General features: G+C 43.7%; 2 protein-coding genes across 3 annotated transcripts in view; one reads left to right on the top strand and one right to left on the bottom strand.

Annotated features, from left to right (window-relative positions):
• MEST (mesoderm specific transcript) overlaps nucleotides 1-3,111 on the top strand; it is a 15,400-nt gene extending 12,289 nt beyond the window's left edge. The window contains exons 11-12 of the mRNA XM_007122796.3: nucleotides 698-761; nucleotides 1,685-3,111. Coding sequence (XP_007122858.1) covers nucleotides 698-761; nucleotides 1,685-1,802 — 182 coding nt within the window. The 3' untranslated portion in view covers nucleotides 1,803-3,111. The remainder of the gene's footprint in view (nucleotides 1-697; nucleotides 762-1,684) is intronic.
• Nucleotides 3,112-3,226: 115 nt separating this feature from the next.
• COPG2 (COPI coat complex subunit gamma 2) overlaps nucleotides 3,227-23,134 on the bottom strand; it is a 165,025-nt gene continuing 145,117 nt past the window's right edge. For both annotated transcript variants that reach the window (XM_024129793.3, XM_024129796.3), the window contains exons 21-24: nucleotides 5,252-5,349; nucleotides 4,355-4,493; nucleotides 3,971-4,069; nucleotides 3,227-3,507 (exon numbers count right to left, since the gene is read on the bottom strand). In XM_024129793.3, coding sequence (XP_023985561.1) covers nucleotides 3,377-3,507; nucleotides 3,971-4,069; nucleotides 4,355-4,493; nucleotides 5,252-5,349 — 467 coding nt within the window. In that variant the 3' untranslated portion in view covers nucleotides 3,227-3,376. The remainder of the gene's footprint in view (nucleotides 3,508-3,970; nucleotides 4,070-4,354; nucleotides 4,494-5,251; nucleotides 5,350-23,134) is intronic.

The raw sequence follows: 23,134 nt of genomic DNA, 5'->3' as shown, positions 1-23,134 counted from the left end.
CCGGGCGGATCCTGCATGCCGCAGAGCGGCTGGGCCCGTGATCCATGGCCGCTGAGCCTGTGCGTCCGTAGCCTGTGCTACACAACAGGAGAGGCCACAACAGTGAGAGGCCCGCGTACCGCAAAAAAAAAAAATTAAAAAAAAAAAAAAAAGGAATGACAGTCTTCTGGAATTATAAAAATGGAATGTTGGAAGTGGGGCTTATTCCTTTTGGTCCAGGGCACAGAAGAGATGAAGGGACTGAATGGTTGTTTACAGGAGAAAAGGTCTCAAATGAACTGATTTTTTTTTTTTTTTTTTTTTTTTTTTTTTTTTGCGGTACGCAGGCCTCTCACCGCTGTGGCCTCTCCCGTTGCGGAGCGCAGGCTCTGGACGCGCAGGCTCAGCAGCCACGGCTCATGAGCCCAGCCGCTCCGCAGCATGTGGGATCTTCCCGGACCGGGGCATGAACCCGCGTCCCCTGCATCGGCAGGCGGACTCTCAACCACTGCACCACCATGGAAGCCCCTGAACTGATTTTTAGGCTTATTCCCATATGTTCCTTGTAACCTACTTATTGAAAGAAGCTAGGTTTTCTATGATAAAAAAAAATTATTTAAAGAAAAAAAATTTTTTTTGAGGGGTAGTTAATTTTACAGTGGGAATAGGAAAATGGATGTGAGAGGTGTTAATAATTCATTCCTCTTCCCTTTCCTAGTTCATTTTATCTATGGGCCACTGGATCCAGTGAATCCCTATCCAGAGTTTTTGGAGCTGTACAGGTGAGTCTCCCTCAGGGGTCTTTGTTTTCTTAGTACCTCATCCTGACAGTGGTGAACAGGATTGTCTGTTGAGGCAGTCTAGCCTCTGTCTCTGCCCTCACTGGCTGTTCATCTAGGAAACACATAATAGAGGATGAAATGGGGAATCTTACTCTCACATAATGTAAAGATCAAGAAATTCAGTTATACATTCTCTTGGTTTATACAGTCTGTTTTCACTATCATGGTTACTACATGTTCTGAGATGTACAGGTAAGAAACAGCTCTCACGTGAACCAAGGAACGGAAGTGGATATATTTTAAGAAACATTTGCTTTAGTCTGATTGTAAAGCCAACTCATTGGCCTCAGCTGAGGAGACTGCATGGGGGAGAATGAACTGTGGGAAAGTGCCTTCGCAGGTTGTTCTTCTCTCTAGGTATTTATTTGGAAGGTGTCGGAATATGAGAGCTTGATTATGTCACATAAAAATGTTCCATACCTTCACATGGCCTAGTAGAAACAACCCAGTAGTAAATAGCTTACATTTAATTTTAAACAAAAATACCCTCTCTCATCTCCTCAGGTTAAGCAAGGTCTTTGTTATCTTTACTTGGACAGTGAATTGCTGAATGGCCCACTTCACCAAGGAGCTGGAAGTCATCCTGCTCTGACATGTGTTGTATATGTGTTATATTTTCACGTTGTTGTCTGTTGGAATATGAGCATTTAAAAACTAGTCTGTATACATCATAAATGGAATTGGCAAGTTTATCTGCCTAAGATAGATAGATATAATTCCAAAGTAGAAGGTGAATAAGCTCTTTGTTGGTTCCTTCCAGTGTGGTATGTCCACAGGGGCGTTTACTAGGGCTGCCCACTGGCTTACATCCCTCCCCCTCCCTCCAGCCTCAAGTTCACCTACATGCTGTTCTCTTCCACTAGGAAAACGCTGCCGCGGTCCACAGTGTCGATTCTGGATGACCACATTAGCCACTATCCACAGCTAGAGGATCCCATGGGCTTCTTGAATGCATATATGGGCTTCATCAACTCCTTCTGAGCTGGAAAGAGTAGCTTCCCTGTATTACCTCCCCTATTCCCTTATCTGTTGTGTATTCCACTTAGCAAGAAACGCCCAAAAGAGGTCCTGGCCACCAAACACTATTCTCTCACAAAAGTCCACCTGACTCACACTGGTGAACAGCATATAGTAAAAAGCCAGCAGAAGCTCTAAGGGTGACCTAGTAGTCCACCTCCCATTCCTTTGACATCTGATCAAGTGTATGGACTTGCCTTTGTCTTTGTGTTATTAGGAAATTCTGATGGGCACTACTACTCACTGATGCAGAAAGATAGACAGACATTCTTTTGCATAAAAGTCTTTGAAACACTTCTATGGACTTTTCTGAAATATTTAGAAATGCTAATTTCTGGCCCTGACTGGAATTATCTAAAGGTGCCACCTTCACCTCGCCTTGAATGGCTTTAATTCTCTTAAGTGACACAGCTTCGAAAATGAGTCTCCCTTGTCATAACTTTGGATTTAGTTTCATTAGCTGCTTCTAACTGTAGTCATTTTGTTAGACTTTGGTTTCAATAATGCAGTATTCTAAGTATACTTTAAGACTATGATTAATCTACACGTATTATGTATGTATTTTATAAGGACACTAAACCAGCAGACACTTACTCTAGCAGAGTAGTTTAACCTTATTAAACATGTTTCATTTCTGAGTAAACTGAACTAAAGCCAAGCTATTTACAGAATTTCCTAAAATCACAGAACATTAAGGACAGTAGTCTCTGTGCCAGAGATTTACTGTTATTTGCTGTTAGAACTGGTCTTTCCAGCTAATAACAGTCGGACTCGTCATACCTCAGTGCTTAGAAGCATGTCCCTCCTGAGCCAGAGTGGAGAGGAGGGGATCGTTGCACAGTCCAAGTTACCAGGCTGAATATATACTGACTGCTTAACTTCTCGTTGGTTGTCCCAGAGAGGGTTCCTCATGTAGCTCAGCAATTCCTGTACTTTACAGATGGGAAAGTTCCAGAAACTTTAAGAACAAAGTCTGAAAGTTCTGTGAGCAAATGGTGCTGAATACTTTTTTTTTTTAAGCCACAGTTTCATTGTCTTAGTTAAAACAGGATTATTAAGTGGTGATTTTAAATTCTTTTTTTTATTAGCAACTTCAAGTATAACAACTGGAATAAGTGTTTATTTTCTATTAATAAAAATGAATTTTGACAAAAGTGGACTCTGGCTCCCGCTCCCCCACCACCCCTCTGGGATAAAAGCTTTCCAACATTGCCAGGAGCTTTCAGATACACAGTGAATTAAAGAATTTAATGAAGTTAAGCAGCTGGGGCATAGGATAGTATTTGATTTTCAAGATCACCCAAAGCTGTACTACCATACCAAAGCTGACCAAGTGTAATAAAAAGAAAAGGAACAACAACAAAAAGACATGCACAAGGACAGACATCTGCTTGATCTGCTGGCTCAGGGCCAAACATTTAATTTGCTTTTCTGAAGTAATTCATTTTTGAAAGTATGATTCTGGGAAATTCATGCCAATAGCCTGACAGCCCACTGACAGTGAAGGGTACATCAACTTCATCTCACCCAGTAAAAACTTATCCAACAGAAGCCAAGATAACATCTACAGGTGTTCCCTCTTTGCTTCTGACAGTCACCTGCATGGTCACCCCGTCTGCTAAGGCCAGCCTGGACCTCACCAATAAATCATAGCCACCTCTGTATACACCTGTGAGGAAAACCATGTTAAGAACTCAAAACAAGCTCTGAATAATGAAATTTATCATGCTCTGCCTGCATTTCCTTTCTATTATTTTAGTTTAGCTTTTCTAGAGATTTGTGCTTAGGGTGGGAATTGAATCCTACATACAAATTATAAATAATCTTTTATATTCCCATAATACCAGGTACATAGAAGGTATTCAGTAATATTGATATGGAGTACTTAAGCGGGGAGCACTGGTATCTGTAGAAGAGATTTAAGTGTCTTGGGCCAAATATACATCTTAAAAGAACCGTCTAAGAATAGCATGCAAAGTAAACAGCTAAAACAAATTATTTTGATGGGGCTTCAAGTTGTAACTCATATAATGGGATAATGGGACAGTAGCAGGGCATGAGATGCCCATGCACATCCCTTCCTATCAAATTTTGCAACAAAATAAAGGAGAAATCTGGTGAAAGTTTCTTACCTGCCAGATAGAGGGAATGGGAATTCTTGTTCTCAGGTACTTTGTCTGACCTCTCACATGGCTGCATGCCCAGAAATGTGATGATGTTGTTGACAGCTTCTGTGTTGAGAAGATTGATGCAACCGTATGAGAAAAGGTCAGCGGAGGGATCTGCCTCTGCACTAGTTTGTGCTGGGAGTTGGGGGTGCACGGGGTTGGTGGTGGTGTGTGGAGGGAGGCTACTGGACTGGAAATGGGCTGACTGTTAGATGATGAAGACGGCCTTTTAAAGTGAAATAGTTTACGGAGTTTTTATAGAAAAGGGAGTCCTTTTGGAATAACAAATATGCCTATTAGGCGTTAGACTGCTATCAGGCAATATACTGATAGCAAAATTGTTCTCACCTTCAAGAGTTTTGGTAGAACTGAGGGCAAAGGTCTCCTCTTTCTCAAAGGTGTCGCCTACCTCTTCCCAGGCAGCAGCAAAGTTAGGCTTCGTTACCTTCTGAATGTGGTCAGACACAGTCACTTCAAGATCTTCTAGCTAGTGGGTTAACAAACAGGGGTCAGAAAATGAGTCCTCTCAGTTCAGTACAAAGGTAGAAGAGACTAGTTTCATTTGGTTTTATCATCCTGTGTTATAGCCTTTGCAGGAGCCTAGGAAAAACTCTACTACCAAGCTAGTTTGAAATTCTGTAGTCTCGATAAGTCTAACAAGGTAGGCCCTAGCAAAGGAAAGCAAGAAAACAGGTCATCTGGCAAGAGCCATATTCAGATCAACGTCTGTAGCCCTGGCATAGGTACAAAGCAGTCACATTGCCTCACGTAACTGCAGAGTTCAAGCCGTACAGGGCCTTCTGAGCTTTGCGTTCACGAACAGGTAGATATTTCTAAAACTTTTCCCTGCATTCTGTGAAGGCTTTTCAGTCCATGATGTGGCTACATTATAAGCAAAGTAAAAGCTGCTGAACAATAACAAAAAACCCCTACCCCCAATACTTTAAATAAAACTGATCTCAATGAAAATCATGTAATTATTTTCATCTCTTAATTATCCCTATTATAGAAACATTAAAAAGGGTGAGTTTTGCTTTAATCAGTAATGAAGTGGTAAATCCCAATTCTCTTTGGCATGATGCACTCCCACGACAGAGGAGGATTAGCCCAGGTCCTCCTCGGCTGTAGTGTGTTTGAGACGAATACAATCCCATAAGTTCATGTCAGATGAAAATGTTCTCTCTAGACAGAAGTCACTCAGTGGTGCAAGGGGTCAAAGTGAGTCTCTCTGCAGGGGAGACTCACCACGTACTCATCATCATACCCCTCCTCAGCTGGAACCCCCGTGTCAGGGTCGCAGTCCCGGACGGTAAATTTCATGGTGCAGCTGAAGGTACCTGCAGCTGGAGGAGAGAGAGCAGGCGAGCCTGTGTCAATGGGCAGTGCAAGCACACGGTTTCCATCAGTAACTTAGGAAGCACCATCTGCCCTTGGCTCTGCGTTCTGAATTATCAGTGACACATATGTAGGCTGTTTTCTAGGGTCGTAGTTCTCAAAAGAAGCCGGTAGGCTGGACTTTAAAATCTATTCCCTGCTGAGAGTTAGAGTAGTACAGAAAAGACAACATGGGCAAAACTCTGTTTTTATATTCAGATAAGGAAAGCAGGGGGTATAGCTCAGTGGTAGAGCATCTGACTACAGATCAGGAAAGCAGCAGGGGAGACCCTTTTTAAGGGGCTTTTTGCCATGCCTGTCAACACGTTAAGAACCACTACTTTAGGAGCTGACAAACAAAGCATAAAATATGGATGGTAAAAAAGCACACAGATCATTAAATTAATACTAAGTATATCACAGTCTCGATATCTTTACAGGTATTATATCTGTAGATTGTGGACCTAAAGTGGGTTCAGAGGTCACCAGAATGAACTTCCTTTATGCCACTCTCAGCCTTTAGTGAGTAGGTCAGGAATGAAGTTCTAATACTGGTGAAGTCAGTGTCGTACAATGGAAAAGCAAGTGCGCAATTACATGTTTTGAGATAATCAGTGGAAGAAATGAAGGAAAATGAAGTCTTCATGAAGAGGTAGGATTTTCTGAACTGTCTGAAGGAGGGGATTTATTAATCATGGATGACGAAAAGGCACATAAGGGTCTAGTCCATGGTCTGGAAAAGGCTTATAGGTTTAAAAAATTTCATATGTGTGTGTGTGTGTATATATATATATATATATATATATATATATATATATATATATGAAACTGTGGAGTTAGAAAGTTACTTGGATAGGCAAGGACAGGAAAGAACAGACTCAGATATAAAGACCGTATATGACAGGTTGGGTAGTGAGACTTTCATTTGTTCAGTCTTAACTTTAAACTCCCTCCATCCCAAAATGTAGAAAATGTCAATACATTTATAATGTAAAGGTGTAAATGAATATGCCAGATCCTTAGATAAAAAGATGACTAAGACATGACCTTTTTCCCCACAGCTGATTGTCTAGGAGTTGAATAACAGTGTGTGTGAGAGATCTACCTGTATATACCTGTGACATTACAATTTAGTACCATAGGTTCTTATTAATATAAGTTTTAATAGAGTGCTATGTGGGAGTGCAGGATTAACAGCCTGGGAAAATCATGAAAAATTTGAAAGGATGTACAGTTTAATTGGATCTCAAAAGATGCAAAAGAGCTTTGGCAAGCAGAGGAAGGTACACGAGCTAAAGGAAAGAGGCTAGAAAGGCAGTGGTGTAATTGGAAGCAGTAAGAGAGAGGCTAATACATAGGTGCTGAGAAGAGAATTTGTTTAGGAACAAATCTGAAATACCTTATATTTCAAAGGAAGGAGACTAGATATTTTCCAGCAGGCTCTAGTGAGCTGAGGCAGTCAAGAGATTGAAATGTTAGAGGTAATTAAAGCCACTGGTAGGAATCCTATGAATAGGCCTGAATTCAGAGAGCAAATGAATTCACTCTAGCATACTGAAAACAGATGATGGGGATGGACTGCCCCATATAGGAAAGATTGTACCTATCAAAACTACAGAATGTATTTCAGTGCAATAGGGGGTTGATGAAAGAAGGATCTTGTTTAAATTAAGGTAGGATTTTCTGCAGGAGGAAGGGGGAAGAAGAAGAAAGAAGGAAGTGGAAATTAACACAAACCTAGAATGCGTCAGTTGAGGTATTTAAAAAAAGAAAAATTGAAAGGAGAGAATGGGATTACAGTATGAACAAAGGTCATGATCAAATAAAAATGGAGAGGCAGGATAGATGTTGAGTAATAGAAGATTATATGAACCCCAGGTTGGTTCATGGAGGCGACTGGCAAATGAGGAAGAGGAATAAGGAGAGACAGGAATAATGGTAGATCACAGACTGGGCTAAGTGGTTGAATTTTATGTAGACACTTTATATATACGTGATAAGGAAAAATGGATTAAGGAAGCAAATAGGAATGGTATTAATAGAGATAAATGTTTCTGAAACTTTTGTGGCAAATTTTCAATTAAATGGTTTGGTTGATACAGTGAGAGGTTACACGGAATCTAAGGTGAACTCCACTAAAAGCCACTGGTAGCAATTGCTGAGTGTTGTGAGAGAGGATGACTAACACTGGGTGATGAGGAGAAGGGGGTGAGAGAGAGCCTTTCCATGGCAAGAGAACAATACTGAGTCCACTGCCGTAACCAAGATGAGAGCTTCATGAATGAAGCAAGGCAGATAACCAAGGGAATAAGAGAGGAATGCCCTGCAGGTCTACATTAAGACTGTTCCCAGAAATGAGGCTTGTCTGAGAACTGACTGAAAATGGGAGGTAACTACTGAGGAAACTTGTAGGAAGAAGAAATACCAAAACACAGAATTAGAGAAAAGATGGATGCTGGAAGCTAAGAGAGGAGCGAGCCGCATGAATTAGGCCGGGACGCGGAACACGCAGTGTGGCAAATGGCAGTGGGAGATCTGGTGGGAGCTGTCGGGCCTCAACCACTAGAGGGAAGACTGTGACTAAATAAGTGGGGTTAGGAGGAGATTCCAGAAAGCTTTGTTGGAATAATAGTTACAGGAAATGATGTGGTCAGTGGGGTGAAAGATAAGAGGGTAGGAGGGAGGGGCCTGAAACACAGGCTACCTGCAGCAATCCCCACAGGTCTGGACCAAACTGAGAAGGAAGGGATGCGTAGAGTGTGCAGGGAATCAAGGCAGATGAAAGAAAGCAAGTTGAGCAGTGGGTGCCAAAAATGGGGAGAACGTGCCTACCAGGAAAATGCTACACATGTGGCAGAAGGGGTGCTGAAGATAAGGTTTTTCTCTAGGACAAATATGGGGGAAAAGGAAGAAAGGTACAGAAAAGCAAGATTAAAGTTGCCCTCAGACAGAAAGGAGACGCTAAGGAATGACAGACATCAACTGGAAGGATAAGTCAGCATTCCTGGGCCAAAAGTCATGATGGAATAAAGAAAGAAAAGAGAGACTGGAGGCAGAGAAATGGAAATATTGTATAGTGGTGAGCACAGAAGGCAGAGCAGGTGTGTTATAAAGACCTCAAATGGGGAATCCTGTCAGAGCTCAAAATGGTCTAAATGGACACATTTTGGATGTAAAGACCGTAGAGCAATGAGAAGTATACAGAAAGTGTGAGGAGGCAGACTTGAGTAGGAGGCAGGAGTAGATTAGCTCCTGAAGCGCCAATTTGGAGGGAAACTGTTAAAGGACTTGGGTGACAGGAAAGTTTATTAGGAAGCTGCTTACAATGAATGCGGATAAAAACCCATTGCTGCCAACTTTAGAGAGAGTAGGTTTGACTTAATAGAGGGCGTGAATAGGTAGTTTGGCCAGAAGATAGATTATTGTTGGAGAATGGGTGAAGATTCTGAGGGAAATACACCTCAAGAGAAATACTTTGCCTCCATTCCTTCTGTAGACAGATGGTAAATGAAAGGGTGATGGATAGCTAAGATATCGTAGATTATTGCAGTGCGCCATTAAAACTGGTTGCTCTTAGAAGTTACCCTACCATGGCTAAAAGTGACAGACATTTCCTAGGGAGATTTGTATGAAAATATCATGGAGAGAGGGGAGAAGACGGAGGCTAGAAGCATAAAAACAGAAGATGGAGGGTTTAAGCTGGGGTGCCGAATATAAGGTGTGAGTAGGGAAGGGCATTAAACAGGGCCAGAAGGAGGAACACTGGGAAAGGGCAGAGCTGCGTATTAAGTAGAGAGATGGGAGCTAAGCTAGATTACAGCCAAAGAGGAGAGAGGAAGTGGCTATTAAGAGCTGGTGTTAATGAGGGAGTGCCTCACTAACAGAATCTGGGAATCTTTTCTCAAATGATATTTGAAGCAACAAGTATGACCAATAGAGTGACATACTAAAGAGTCCAAATGGGATGGATCCAAGCCATGGCCAGTGGCAAGAATCCTATGAAGGTCCATACTGAACTGAGAATGCAAATGTATTCAGAACAGTGTGCAGGAAACAAGATGAAAGAAGAGACTTCTCAATCCATGAGAAATGATATAAAGATGGTAGCTGAAAAAACAAGTGACTGTAGGTAATATAGGTGTTTCTCTAGGGTCAATCAAGGAAAAGAATGGAAGAGCTGCAGAAGAGATGGGGTCATTTGAAGATTGGCAGGTACTGACAGGAGGGATATGGTACCATACTTGTACCAAAGATCACGATTAAATAAGAAAGAAGAGAGAGACTGGAAACTACATAAGGGAAGAACTATATGAAGAGTAGTTGAGAACAGGTGGAGTGGCATGGGCAGATAAGATGAACACAGTTTTCCAGAGTGAGAACTGTTGTAAGATCTTATAATGGGTCTATCTGGTCAAATGATGGGTCTTAACGCCAGACTTTGAAAAGCAGTCTATACAGTGGGAGAACAGGGCCCGAAAAGTAATGGGAAGTTTTGGTGGGAAGTTTTAGCTAGGAGGACTGGAAGGAGATGGATTAAGATGAACTCTGATATAAAGACAGGCCAGCAACCTTAAAGACACCAGGATAAATCTCTGAGCACTGGTCTCTAGCATGGATGACTAATACTGAGAGCTGAGTGGATAGCGATCATGCCCAACTCAAAAGTAAAACTTCATTTGTTATTTTCATGTACAGATGGTAGATGACATTATGCTATATGTAATTAAGACATGGGAGGGGAGACCACCAAAGGGAGGTACAAATGAATATCTTGCAAATGCCACATTAAAGTTATCCTTAGAATTTACTCTGTCGTGTGAAGATTTTCTGAAAGTGGAGTGACAGCTCCTGGGGAGAGAACCTGGCTAGGGAGTGCTGTTTGGGAGCAGACTGAATCCACTTGAATGAAACAGAGATGGTAGCTAAAAAAAGAAGAGAAGCTGAAGATAAGGCAGCATATTTCTTTAGGGCAAGGTAGGTAGCAAGGGAAAAGGAATGGGAGAACAACATTACAGGTGCCCCCAGATTAAAAGAATGCCATTTGAAGAATGACAGGTATTGACTGGAGGGAGAGGATCCCATACTTGAGCCAAAAGACACAGAAGGAGGGGCGGGGGGTAAAGCTAAGAGGAGCACTGTATAGACTAGAGAACGATTCTGAGTAGGTCCTAGGTGGGAATAAGGAAAACCACAGGACCATAACGATTCCCAGAATGGGGAAGGCTATAGTGTGAGGCTGGGCCTGAGTGGTATGTTGGGTATAAGCCAGACTGCAATGACTAGTCTATATAATGGGAGAGAAACAGAGGCCTGAAAAGGAGTGATAGTCAGGAGTAGACTTGCTCTTGATGCCTTCGTGGGAAATTTTTAATTAAAGGGCTTGGTTGGGGGAAAGTTTAGAGCAGTGCTTCTTAAGATGTGTTCTATCAGCACTGCCTAGGAATATGTAATTCTTCGCCCTACTAGACCTACTGAATCAGAAATTTGGGGTGGGGCTCAGCAGTTTGTATTTTAACAGACTGCAGTCTGAGAGCCACTGCTTTAGACAAAGGCAGATTAAGAGTAATCCCAATTAAAAAATCTTTGCTAGCAAGCTGTCATATTAGGATTAGCTGAAAATTAGAGAAGCAACTGAGGAGACTTGTAAGAAAGGATAGTAGACAAGGAGAGAATGGCGACTAAAAAAGGGAAAAGGGCCATGTGAATTAGACTCGGGTGGGGAACTTGCAGGAGAGTAACATGGCCTATGAGTAAGGGCATTAAAGAGTGCTAGAGTGAGAAATCCTGGCACATGGGAGAGTAGGAACTTTAATAGAGTGATTTTATGTTAATCTAGATTGCAGCCACTCAAGAAGAGAGAGGAAGGAGGGAATGTGGCTAAATAAGAATTGAGGTTATGAGGGGGAACCGTTCAGGAAGCTCTGTGGAAGAGAGAGGCTGCATGGGCTGGAACTATATAATCCAGTCCAGAGTCTGAACAGTGACTGCTGAATATGAGGTGTTTGTTTATCTAGAAGAGATTACTGAATCTATGGGAATGATATGTACATACACAGTCTCTGAATGAAAGAGGGATGCTGAATATAAGGTACAGTTTTTAATAAGGCAAAATAAAGAAAAAGGAGTAAAACGGCAAAGTTAAAATTGCTGCCAGCCAGATGAGAAGGTATCACTTAATATTGACATAGAAATTGTCACTGATACCACCTGGAGGCACAGGCACCAGAGCTGGGCCAAAGACCACGATGGAAAGGAAGAAGACAGGTTAGAAGCTATCTAAGGGTAAGGCTTATCTAAAGAGTAGAAAATTGGTTTTGAGTGAGGCACAGAGTGGGGATCAGGAGAGGAGGAAACCTCAAAAAGAATATGCATTCATCACTATGGAAGGCTAAGATATATGCGGGAATTCTCCAAAGGGAAATTGGAAAGAATGTCCCATAAGAGGGACATTAAAGATATACTCGGAAGTTAAGGAAACATATTAGAATTTGCAGTAAGTGAGAGAAGCACCTGAGGAGACTTGTATGAAAAAATAGCAAAGATGGAAAGAGCAAAAGATGGAGATTGGAAACTAAATAAGCAGAAAGCGTGTGTGAATTTGGCTAGCGTGCAGAACATGCAGAGTAGAAAAATAAATATGGAAGGACACTGAAGAAGTCTAAATGGGAACATTAGGAAATGGGAATTGGAATTTTGTCAGAGTTGTGTATGAATGAGAGAAAGTGAGGTTAAAATGTAGCAAAGTAAGAATTGGAGTATAAAGTTTTGCTGTCCAGGATGCTTTTTTGGAAAAAATACTAGAAGCAATGGGTGTGGTCAATAGAGTGAAAGGTCAGAAACAGGCCAAGTGGGATGGACATAAAAGGCAGGCCAGTGGCAGGAATCCTAGGAAGTTTATGCTAAACCGAGAATACAAACAAATGCAGTAAAGAGTGTAGGACACAAAGGGAAGACAGCAGGGCTTGAGCAGTGAGTGTCCAACATGAGGGGAGTATCTAGCCCAAAGGGACAGCTGAATCTGTAAGAATGATGTGAATGTAGGTGGAAGCTGAAAGGAGGGACACAGAAGACAAAGCAGCATGTTTCTCTAGGGCAAAATAAGGATCAGGAGGAAAGCAATGGAAGAGCAAAGTGAAGCTTCCCACAGATGTGAAGGAATGATTTAAGAATGGTATCTATTGACTGGCAGTAGTTATGGTACCATATTTAGACCAAGATTGTGATGGAATAAAAAGGAAAAGAGAGTTTGTTAACTGAATAAAGGACTATTGTATGAACTGTAGAAGACAAGAGTAATGGAATAGCAGCAATACAGATCAGGTGTGTAATAAAGAGACTCAGAATGGAGATTTCCTTAAATGTTCAAATTGGATGGGAAGGCAATGGTAATGAGTGGTGTATCTAACAGTTTCAAGGACCTGGATAAAAATGGGAATTATAGAGTAGACTAGCTCTTAATGCTGTGAGTAAAATTTTTTAATTAAAAGCTTGGTTAATAATAAAGTTTAAGGCAGTTTTATTAAGATGAATTCTCCTAAAAAGACATTGTTAGTAATCTTAAAACACATCAGGATTGACCAGTTAGGGAGCATGGGCCAGTGGTTTGTCTATAGAGAAGACTATTTGTATTTCCTGAGGAGTAGTTGGGAATCGTTAGGGAGGTAAACCTCACTAGAAAACTACTGTACCCTTTGCTATGATATAGGATAGTAGCTGAAATGGATAGTTAAGATATGGTAGAGCATAACAGAATAAGAAAGAAGAGGAGGTTTTAATCTAAATAATGGGAGCATTGCATGCATTAGAGTAGGGTTCTCAGTAAGAGGAGCAAAAAGGCAAATAAGATGTGAATTGAAGAGACTTGGAATGGAGAGATCTCAGAAGGGGTCTAACTGGTTAAAAATGTTTGGTGTTAGTTAAAGATGACAATGAGTGGTGTATAATAACTAGAGAGAAGTAAAGGCCTGCATATGAATGAACAGGAGTTAGAAAGTAGACTAGCACTCAGTCTTGATGGGAAAAAAATTTTTTTTAAGAATGAATATATATATATATATATATATATCCCTCAAAGAGAGATATATATACATATTATTAACTATTATTAATATATACATATTATGGATATATGAATATTTATGAAAAGTATATTTATGAAAAGTATTAAATATATATGAGGATAAGTATTTAAGTATTTAGTGATTTTCTCTTAGAAGGGAAAGAGGTAAATGATTCTAAAGTGGTACAAAGGAAGTCTCAATTATATGTACACTGTTCTATTTCTTTAAAAAAAATCTCAATCAAATATAGCATAAAGTTAAGATATAAAGAAGTGGGGTAGTAGGTATATGAATTTTGGGGGAACAGAACATTTTAATTAAAGGGCTTGGTTGATAAGAATGGTTAGAGGGGGAAGTTAGAATGAACCTTGATGAAAAGTCACCCATAGCAACCTGAGAGATGCTGGTTTGACCAACTAGAGAGTGCAGGTGGGTCGTTTATCTGGTGAGAGGATGAAGTGTACTTGGTAAGAAGTGAGTGGAAGTGCGCCTCAAGAGAAGACTAATGTGTCCCTGTGATTACGGATGGAAGCCAAAAATGTTATAGATGTTCATGTATGTGACAGAGCAAATAATCAAAGGAACTCAGGAAGAGCTTGTTGAGGTATGATGTTAAAGTGCTCAGAAATTAAAGTATCATGTTAGGACTGGCTGTGAGAGAAACTGCTGAGATGTATTTTTAAAAAGAGAGAGAGAAAAAAATTGAGGCTGAAATCTAAGTAAGGAGAGGGAGTGTAGGATATAGGCTGTGGTGCAGAGCATGCAGTTTAGCAAAATGTTAAACAAGGAAGGGCATTAAAGAGGGCCAGGATGAGGAGCACAGAGAGATCAGAACTAAAAGTTCAGTGAAGGATTGTACGGTAAGCCAGATATCAACCAGCTAAGGAAAGAGCTGAGAATACCGCCAAATAAGAACTGGAGTATGATGTGTTGCTGCCCAGAAAGTTTTGTTGGAAAAAGATTTGAAGCCATCAGTGTAGTCAATAGAATGAGAGGTTAGAGAGCAATTAAATGTGATTGGACTTAAAATGGGCTAGAGCAGAAATCCTGGGAAAATCCAGACTCAATGGAGGGTGGAAACAGATTTCAGTACAGAGTGCAGGAAATAAGGAAGATGGATGAAGGTTGAATTATGAGTGCTGAATATTAAAAGTGTACATATCCAGAAAAGATGATGAGATTCACTGGAATGACAAAGCTGAAAGAAGAAAGAATGTTGGAGTAAATGTAGGGAGTTTGCAGCAAAAGGAGAAAGGGGAAGAGGAGAAAATGGATAGAAGAGCAATGTTCAAGTTCCTTGCAGAGGGAAAGACATTATTTGAATAGTCATACAGATGGGAGAAATGGCTTTTGCTCCATACTAAGGCCAAACGTCATGACAGAATAAAAAGAAAATAGGAGAGGATGGCAAGTAAGTAAAGGGGCATTGTGTGAATTAGAGAGTAGTTCTGAGTAGCTGGAATGGCAACAAGACAGATCAGGTGTGAATGAAAGAAACACAGAACCGTCAGGTCCCCGAACTGCGTATATAGAATGAAACAGGATCTGGGCCCTGAAAAGAACAGGACTTGGGTAGGCTGGCTCTTGAAGTCTCATGGGAAATTTATGACTGAAGTGATTGCTTGTTAAGAAAGGTTAGAAAGAGATGGATTAACATAAACCTGGACAAGAAGGCACTGGTGGAAACCTTAAAGACATCACCACTGATTGACCTTTTAGAAGGTGTGGATTGGATACTTTTTCTAGTAGAGCAAATGAATGCTATTGGTTGAGGAGTGGTTGTGGATCATGATGAGGCAATCTCAAGAGAATAATACTCCATTTATTGATATATTATAGAATCTGTGGGTGAAAGATAAGGGAATGTTTAAGATCTGGTAGGGCAAATAGTCAGAAGGAGTTACGGAAGACCTGCCTGTAAGTGTGATGTTAGTTTGCTGAGAAGTTAAGGAGTCACGTTAGGACTGGCTGAAAGTGAAAGAAGTAACTGCAAAGACTCGTATAAAAGAAAGAGGACAGAGGAAAGGAGAGAAGATGCTGGTTGGAGAATGGATGTATAAATTAGGCTGGGTTTGTAACATGCAAGGCGCAAAATGGCAAATATTACTGAGACCAGAATGAGGAATGCAGGTATCACCAGCTATCTACTCACATTACCAAAATACTTGTTAACATGAAAAGTTTTTACCTACATATCACCATGTGCTTGGGAAACTTGGTACAGTGAGTTAGCATTCTTGTGCTAGCAAAAACTTTGCGTTTGTACAGTCTGTTTGGGATGGTATATGTTTGCTGCAGACACAGTTCTTTTATCTATAGGTTTACTTCCTACGCTCAAGGTTTTTAAATGTGTTGTGCCTTATTCCTATCATCTTCCCTATAATATGTGTGGAACAACTCCAGCAATTCGCCAGTTGGTAAGTAAATGTTTCCCAAGAGTTTCTTATTTATACAATGCATTTTGCAAATGTATATGCATTTGTTATTTCTCTTGAGAACCTTTCATTAATTCCATGCATTGTAAAAGGAGAATGCAATTACAGTCTTATATATGGGATCATTTTGTACTACAAACATGTACACTAGTGAATGAATTTTATGTTAAATAGTTATGTATTTGTTCTTTAAAATGGTTTATATTATAAGAAATACTTAAAAGTTTTTATAATAGCAGTTTTGTGATGGTTGAGAAGATAGGTTGGATTTTTTTAAAGGAAAATGGTTATGGGCCTTTTCAAATTTAAGATATTGCAATATAACCATTTACTAAGAAAAACTGCTATTCAGCATATTTTAAAGAAAGGATAATGAAAATTGCTTGTACTTATAAAGCAGTTGAGCCAGGAAGAGAACTGTGTGGTGAGGCATTTCTTAAAGGAAGAAAAGGGGGAGATAAAAGTGATAACTGTGAAAATGAGACATAAGAAGGACAGGATGTGGGAAAGTACGTTTGTATAAAGAAGTGTAGTCGGCAGAAAGGTCAGAGATAAATTCAGTAAAGTGGACCTAAAACAACACAAATTGCAGCGGTCCTACCAAGGAATAAATGGAAAACCTAAGCAATTCAGCAAAATATGTAAAAAGAAGAAATACGGAAATGGATTGAGCAATGAATGTAGAACAAAAAGAGGAACCAGAGAGGGAGGTATTAGTGAGCGTATGAGAATGGTACATACTCAGTACATGGATGGTTAATAAAAGGTAGAATAGGGAAAAAAGAAGAAGAAGAAAATGGGTGGAAAAGCAAAATTTAACTTTAGATGGGAAAGATCATGTGAGGAATGATATACTGAAAAACAAGGTTTGGCACTATAATTGTATCTAATGGAACAAGGAAGAATATAGGTATAGAAACCAAGTAAAAAGAGCACTGTATGGATAAGAAAACATCTCAGAGTAACTAGATAAAATATAGGGTAAAACAGTTTCACAATAAGGAGATCTTTATTGAGGGCAGAAATGGACACAGGATTAAAGACAGGCGAAAAGTACTGAAGAAAGTGAAGGCAGATGGAAACAAGTCAGAAGGCAACTACATGCAGTAGAGTGGAATATTAGAAAAAGGCAAAGTGGAAAAAGAAGTTAAGACACGGATAAAGAGGAATTCAGCTGACGGGGGGAAAGGATGTCATGGAATGGAATTGAAAACTGCACATCCACATCTAGAAAGGATTTATAACTTTGTAAGATGGTACTGGACGAATTACGGAACAGGGACGGGTTAACTAGGGGGTTAAAATATGGCAGAGAAGAGAAAGAGGAACAAAATAGATATGCAAAACTAGAGTTACACATAGAACTAAAGGATTCCATGAGAAGAAACAAAAATGAGACGAAAATGACCTCGTTCAGTAGTAATGGAAATAGAGGAAGAACAAAGGAGAGGAAAACTGCATGGATTACAGAAAGACAATGACAAAACTAGAGTCTAGTAAAACCAACACATGACGGGGATAATAGCACAGTGGGTAAAATAAGGTGGTAGAACAGAGAATCTTGCCAAACTTATTATAGTATATAAACTTAAAACATACAAAGTATTTATGGAAGAGGAGAAAATATTAAATGGGAATGAGAGTGAAATCAGGTTGAGAAGAGGGGGTTAAGGCTATATGTACCTTTTAATAGCTGAGTTCAAGGAAGGTTGAAGTTTTCAACAAGATCTGGAAGAGAGAGAAATTAAAAGTGTCTGGCAATGAGAGTGGAGTAGAGGAATGAGGGATGAGAGGAAAAGGTTAGAGCATGTCCTGCAAAATATTAAATATAGAAAAGGATGAGGGCTGCAATGAGTAGATTTCCAGGGTTCTATTCTAACACAGTGAAAACTAAGCACTTTGAAAACAAGTAAAATTAAACAATGGAATGAATGTGAGATGGTTTAGGAAGTTTAGTAAAAAGAATTAAAGTCACATTCAACAATGATTCTTGACTAAGAGGGAAGACAGACCTAAGAAAATGAAAAGTATAACTATGTAAAGTAGGTTGGAGTTTGGGGCGTGTCAGATGGAAGGGAATGTGTTGGTCCCAAGAAGGGATGGCTGGATCAGTGTCAGAGTGGGGGCAGGGCTGGGATCCTTGAGGAACAAGGGTCAGTGGCAACGGATGGGAGCCCAGAGGCGGGCAAGGGGAGAGTGCAGCCCAGGGAGGCACGCTGGGCTCCACAGCAGTGATTCTTCCCCCGGGGCGGGGGGTAGATTTCACCCAAGGGGGGCTGTGGGCATGGACCCCAAGGGAGGCCTGTCAGAACATCTGAGGGTGAGCAGTGCTCTGCTCAAAACAAAAACAAACCAAAAAAAATCAAAAAAGAAAACACAAAAACATTCCTGAAAGATGATGCTGACAGGCTGCCTTGGGGGTCATGCATCCTCGGGTGAGAATCACTGGGTGGAAGGGGCAGGGTGGACAGCTGGGCAGAGAGGTGCAGCATGAGCAGATGAGCCCCTGAGTCGGGCAGATGGAGGCATCAGAGTCAAGAGTGTCAGACGTGGAGGAAAAGGACCCAGGACCAGGGAGACAGCGAGTAAATGAATGTAGCCAGCAAGGCACCCGGAATGATTGGGGGAGGGGGGAGGGGGATTACTGTCAATCAGTTGGGAGTGGATTGCAAGCATGGTGTCCCTGAGCTTAGGACTCTGGAGGAGTAAGGCTGAGGGAGACGGAAGTGGTGACTCAAAGGAAGTTGTTGTGTGTATGTGAGCAGAGAGCACCGGAGGGGAGTGTCCACGCAGAAGGAAGGGGCAGATGGGACGGGAGAGGACAGTGCAGGAGAGCGTCTGGGAGAGAGATGACTGCTCGGAGGGGGGAGGGAGGGCGGACAGCAGGACCCAGGGCTCTGTGCAGGTCCAGACTGAGGGCGGAGGTGTGGGGAGTGGGTTTGGCAGGTGCGGGGGCAAGAGGGTGGGAAGAAGGTGGGAGTGCTGCGGTGAAAGAAAAAGGTCGGAGAATCAGAGGCCGGAGCCTCCCTGAGAGCTGTGTCAGAAGAGTACGTGACAAGGGGTCTGGATGGAAACCTGCAAGGTTACAGGGAGTGATGTCGTGGGGTCGTGCGGCCCGGGAGGCAAGCTCAGCCTGGCTCATGAGCGTGGGTTGGTGGGCGGAGCGTGAGGATTCAACACAGTGCCTGAAGCAGAGACGGCTCAACTGGGTTGAGCAGTGGATGGGGGACGGAGAAGGGAGCACAGAGCAGAGGAGACAACCGAATCCAGCTGGAAGGTGCACAGACAGTAGCTGAAAGTGTTGCTGTGTGTGCCACAGAGAAGCGAAGCAGCAGAGACCTAGAAACTGGGCCCAGGATTAGGAGGTTAGGTGAGGTGCCTCCAACAACTGAGAGTGTGGTAGAGGCGCGGGCTCCGACGGGCCACAAGAGTGAGGAACTGCAGGTGATGGCGCCTGGCAGCCAGGGCAGGAGAGGCTTGTTGAGAGGATCAGGGAACACACTGTGCCGAGACGGATGGCAGAGAGTTAGAAGGAGAGGGTGGGTGTGGAGAATCTGTCCCCAAAAGTGGGCCAAGGGTGGGGGAAGAGCACAGTGCAGGTAAGGCAAGCGAGGAACTGGGAGAGATGGGATGAGGCCAGAGGAGCATGGCCTGGTAGGGGTAGAGGCCCATTGAAAATGCTGGAGATGGGGCATGGTGAGAAGAAAGGTCACAGAGAAGCACGCAGAAGCAATGACCTTCTTCATTCAATGTCATGGACCCAAAAAGGTAGGGTGTTTAGGGGTGAATTTGGACGGCACATGGACTTAGTATTAGCACGCTGGGGACAAAGAAACTGGCCATCCTGGGAGCATGAGGGCTAGTCAAGGAAAAGAGTACTGAATCCTTCTCATGACTGACAGTGGTAGGGGAGTTGCTCAGGGGGTGGCAGGGAAGAGAAAGAGGGACAAGCATCACAGGAGAAGGGAGAGAACCTTACGAGTATGTGAGGGGCTCAGGGTGGAAAGGGGAAGGCAGCCTGAAGACCTATTAATCTGGAGACTTTGGCAGATCTCAGGGTTAAGGGGGGTAGGATAAAGAAAAAGGTCGGAGAATCAGAGGCCGGAGCCTCCCTGAGAGCTGTGTCAGAAGAGTACGTGACAAGGGGTCTGGATGGAAACCTGCAAGGTTACAGGGAGTGATGTCGTGGGGTCGTGCGGCCCGGGAGGCAAGCTCAGCCTGGCTCATGAGCGTGGGTTGGTGGGCGGAGCGTGAGGATTCAACACAGTGCCTGAAGCAGAGACGGCTCAACTGGGTTGAGCAGTGGATGGGGGACGGAGAAGGGAGCACAGAGCAGAGGAGACAACCGAATCCAGCTGGAAGGTGCACAGACAGTAGCTGAAAGTGTTGCTGTGTGTGCCATAGCGAAGCAAAGCAGCAGAGACCTAGAAACTGGGCCCAGGATTAGGAGGTCAGGTGAGCTGCCTCCAACAACTGAGAGTGTGGTAGAGGCGCGGGCTCCGACAGGCCACAAGAGTGAGGAACTGCAGGTGATGGCGCCCGGCAGCCAGGGCAGGAGAGGCTTGCTGCGAGGATCAGGGAACACACTGTGCCGAGAGGATGGCAAAGAGCCCACAGGAGAGAGTGGATGTGGAGAATCCAGGAACCTTGCCCTGCAAATTGGACCCAGGGTCAGAGGAAACCCATGCAGGGAGAAGAGCACAGCGCAGGTAAGGCAAGCGAGGAACTGGGAGAGATGGGATGAGGCCAGAGGAGCATGGCCTGGTAGGGGTAGAGGCCCATTGAAAATGCTGGAGATGGGGCATGGTGAGAAGAAAGGTCACAGAGAAGCACGCAGAAGCAATGACCTTCTTCATTCAATGTCATGGACCCAAAAAGGTAGGGTGTTTAGGGGTGAATTTGGACGGCACATGGACTTAGTATTAGCACGCTGGGGACAAAGAAACTGGCCATCCTGGGAGCATGAGGGCTAGTCAAGGAAAAGAGTACTGAATCCTTCTCATGACTGACAGTGGTAGGGGAGTTGCTCAGGGGGTGGCAGGGAAGAGAAAGAGGGACAAGCATCACAGGAGAAGGGAGAGAACCTTACGAGTATGTGAGGGGCTCAGGGTGGAAAGGGGAAGGCAGCCTGAAGACCTATTAATCTGGAGACTTTGGCAGATCTCAGGGTTAAGGGGGGTAGGATATGTGGTATTGGGACCAGAAGGTAGGTGCAGTGCAGAGGTGAGACCTAACAGCCTGGGCATTTGAAGAGCTGGGTCCCTCAGGAACAAATGGGGTCCATCTCCTGATACGACTGTGGTAAAACTGAGGAAACTGGGCATCGTTGCACATTAAGAAGGACTCTACAGAGAAACCACTAGTAGGTAACCTCAGAGATTTCGGATGGACTTAGTGGTTGGAGTTCAGAGTATGGGTAGCAAATATGCTTAAAATGGCAGGGGAGTGAGGGAGAACCAAGGCTGTGTTGACATTTCCCAACCATCACCAATTCTGAGCTTTTGCTATTCCAGGGGCACTGGAAAGGGGGGTGCAGGCCTAGCATGTGGTGGAGAGACTGTACACATGGAAGGATGGGGACCTTCAAAAGGAGTGGGGTGTCAGAGGTCTAGTCTGAGAAGACACTGTGAGCAGAAAAGGGGCACAGGGGGAGCGAGCAGTGGGTGGGATGGTAGAGGCTTGAGGGGTAAGGGACTCTTGTTTGGGAGACTTAATCCAGGAAACAACAGGGGGCAATGCAGAATGGGATGGAGAGAGAGAGGAGGATCTTAAAATCTGTACATGAGGGGATCGTGGCCTAGAGGGAAAGAGGGCAAAGAGTGGATCCAGACCATGTCATCGGGGAGTGGGAGAGCAAGGTGATGGGCAGGGGTGCATTCTGGGGCCTGTGGGAGGAGAGACGGAAGCAGTGGAGGTGATGGAAGGAGAAGAGGGGGGAGTGGGGCCTGGTGTAAAGAACTGTGGGCAGTGGCTCTATTAAAAGGGAACAGAGAAGAGGAAGGAAGGTGAGATGAGGTGAGGAGGAGTATAAGGAAGCCTAAAGGGAAGGCAGTACTAAACCCAGTGGAAGGACCTGATGAGAGACAGCAGATGGTACTGGAAAGAATGTGGCAGGGCAGGGGATGGAAAGAGCGTGAGCTGTGAGAGCAGGTCACAGGAGGGAGCACCCCCTATGGAGAAGGGATGACCCAATGCAACTCGATGACAGGCACCAGGGAGCACTGAGATGACATCATGGGCCCTAGAGAAGAGGCAGACGCTTTCCCTGGGCCAGGGAGGGAAAGGGAAGGAACGGATCACGTGAGGAAAGGTCACAGGAAGGAATGTCCAAATGGGGTCTTGATGTGGCACGACAGGAGGGTCACCTACCAGAGACAGACCAGGTGATGGGAGGCATCCAGGGGAGGATGGAGAATGGAGCGCAGAGGAAGGGACACAGGCTGGACACCAACGGGGAAGCAAAGGGAAGGGGGAGGTGGGCAGGTAGGAATCCAGGCAGATCTCAGAGGTGCCAACCAGGAGGAACCTCAGAGTTACAGGGCCAGCCAGTGGGAGCAGAGGCTTGGGGAGGGAGGAGTGGAGGGTGGCAGGCAGGGGGTGGGGAGCAGTGGCCGCTGCTACAGCCTCGAATGTTGTGGCAAGGGTGCAACTCTTCCGCCAGGCTCTTTACTACGGATCCGCTGGGGGCGGGGAGGGACTGGGTTAGGGTGTGGGTTGGCTTTGATGGGGTTGGATGGGAGGGCAGGGTTGGGATTAATGGGGGTGGGGGTGGGGAGTTGGGGGAGGGTCACGAGGCAAGCTCCAGGCACTGAGAAAATCATCTACTTTAACTGCGCTTCTGGACTGATTTCAAGTCCAGTGTTGGGGTGATGACTTCAGGCTGAGGAGAGGACTGGGAAGACCAGGGAAGCCACCCAGAGAGGACGAAGGGAGGGAGGGAAAGGTCTGCTTGGCAGGAATCACAGAGGGACAGGAGGACCATGGGGACAAGGCTCTGCAGGGGACGGTGTCGTGGGTCTGATATGAGGAGGGGTAACCTAGGGTAACAGACAATGGCAAGCGCCAAGAAGGACAAGCACCAAAGATATCGTCCCAATGCCTGAGGGTCATAAAGGATGGGGGGCAGGAGGGGTATATAGGGGTGTGTGAAAAGAACAGTGTTTTAATGCAGACCGGGGTTTGGGGCACGTCAGGTGTCAGTGAGTTAATATGGAAGGGCATGTGGTGGTTCCAGGAGGACAGTGCCGGACCAGTGTCAG

Source organism: Physeter macrocephalus, chromosome 5 (assembly GCF_002837175.3).
Source record: "Physeter macrocephalus isolate SW-GA chromosome 5, ASM283717v5, whole genome shotgun sequence".
NCBI lineage: Eukaryota > Metazoa > Chordata > Mammalia > Artiodactyla > Physeteridae > Physeter > Physeter macrocephalus.
This window is presented reverse-complemented; position numbering and strand designations above follow the sequence as displayed.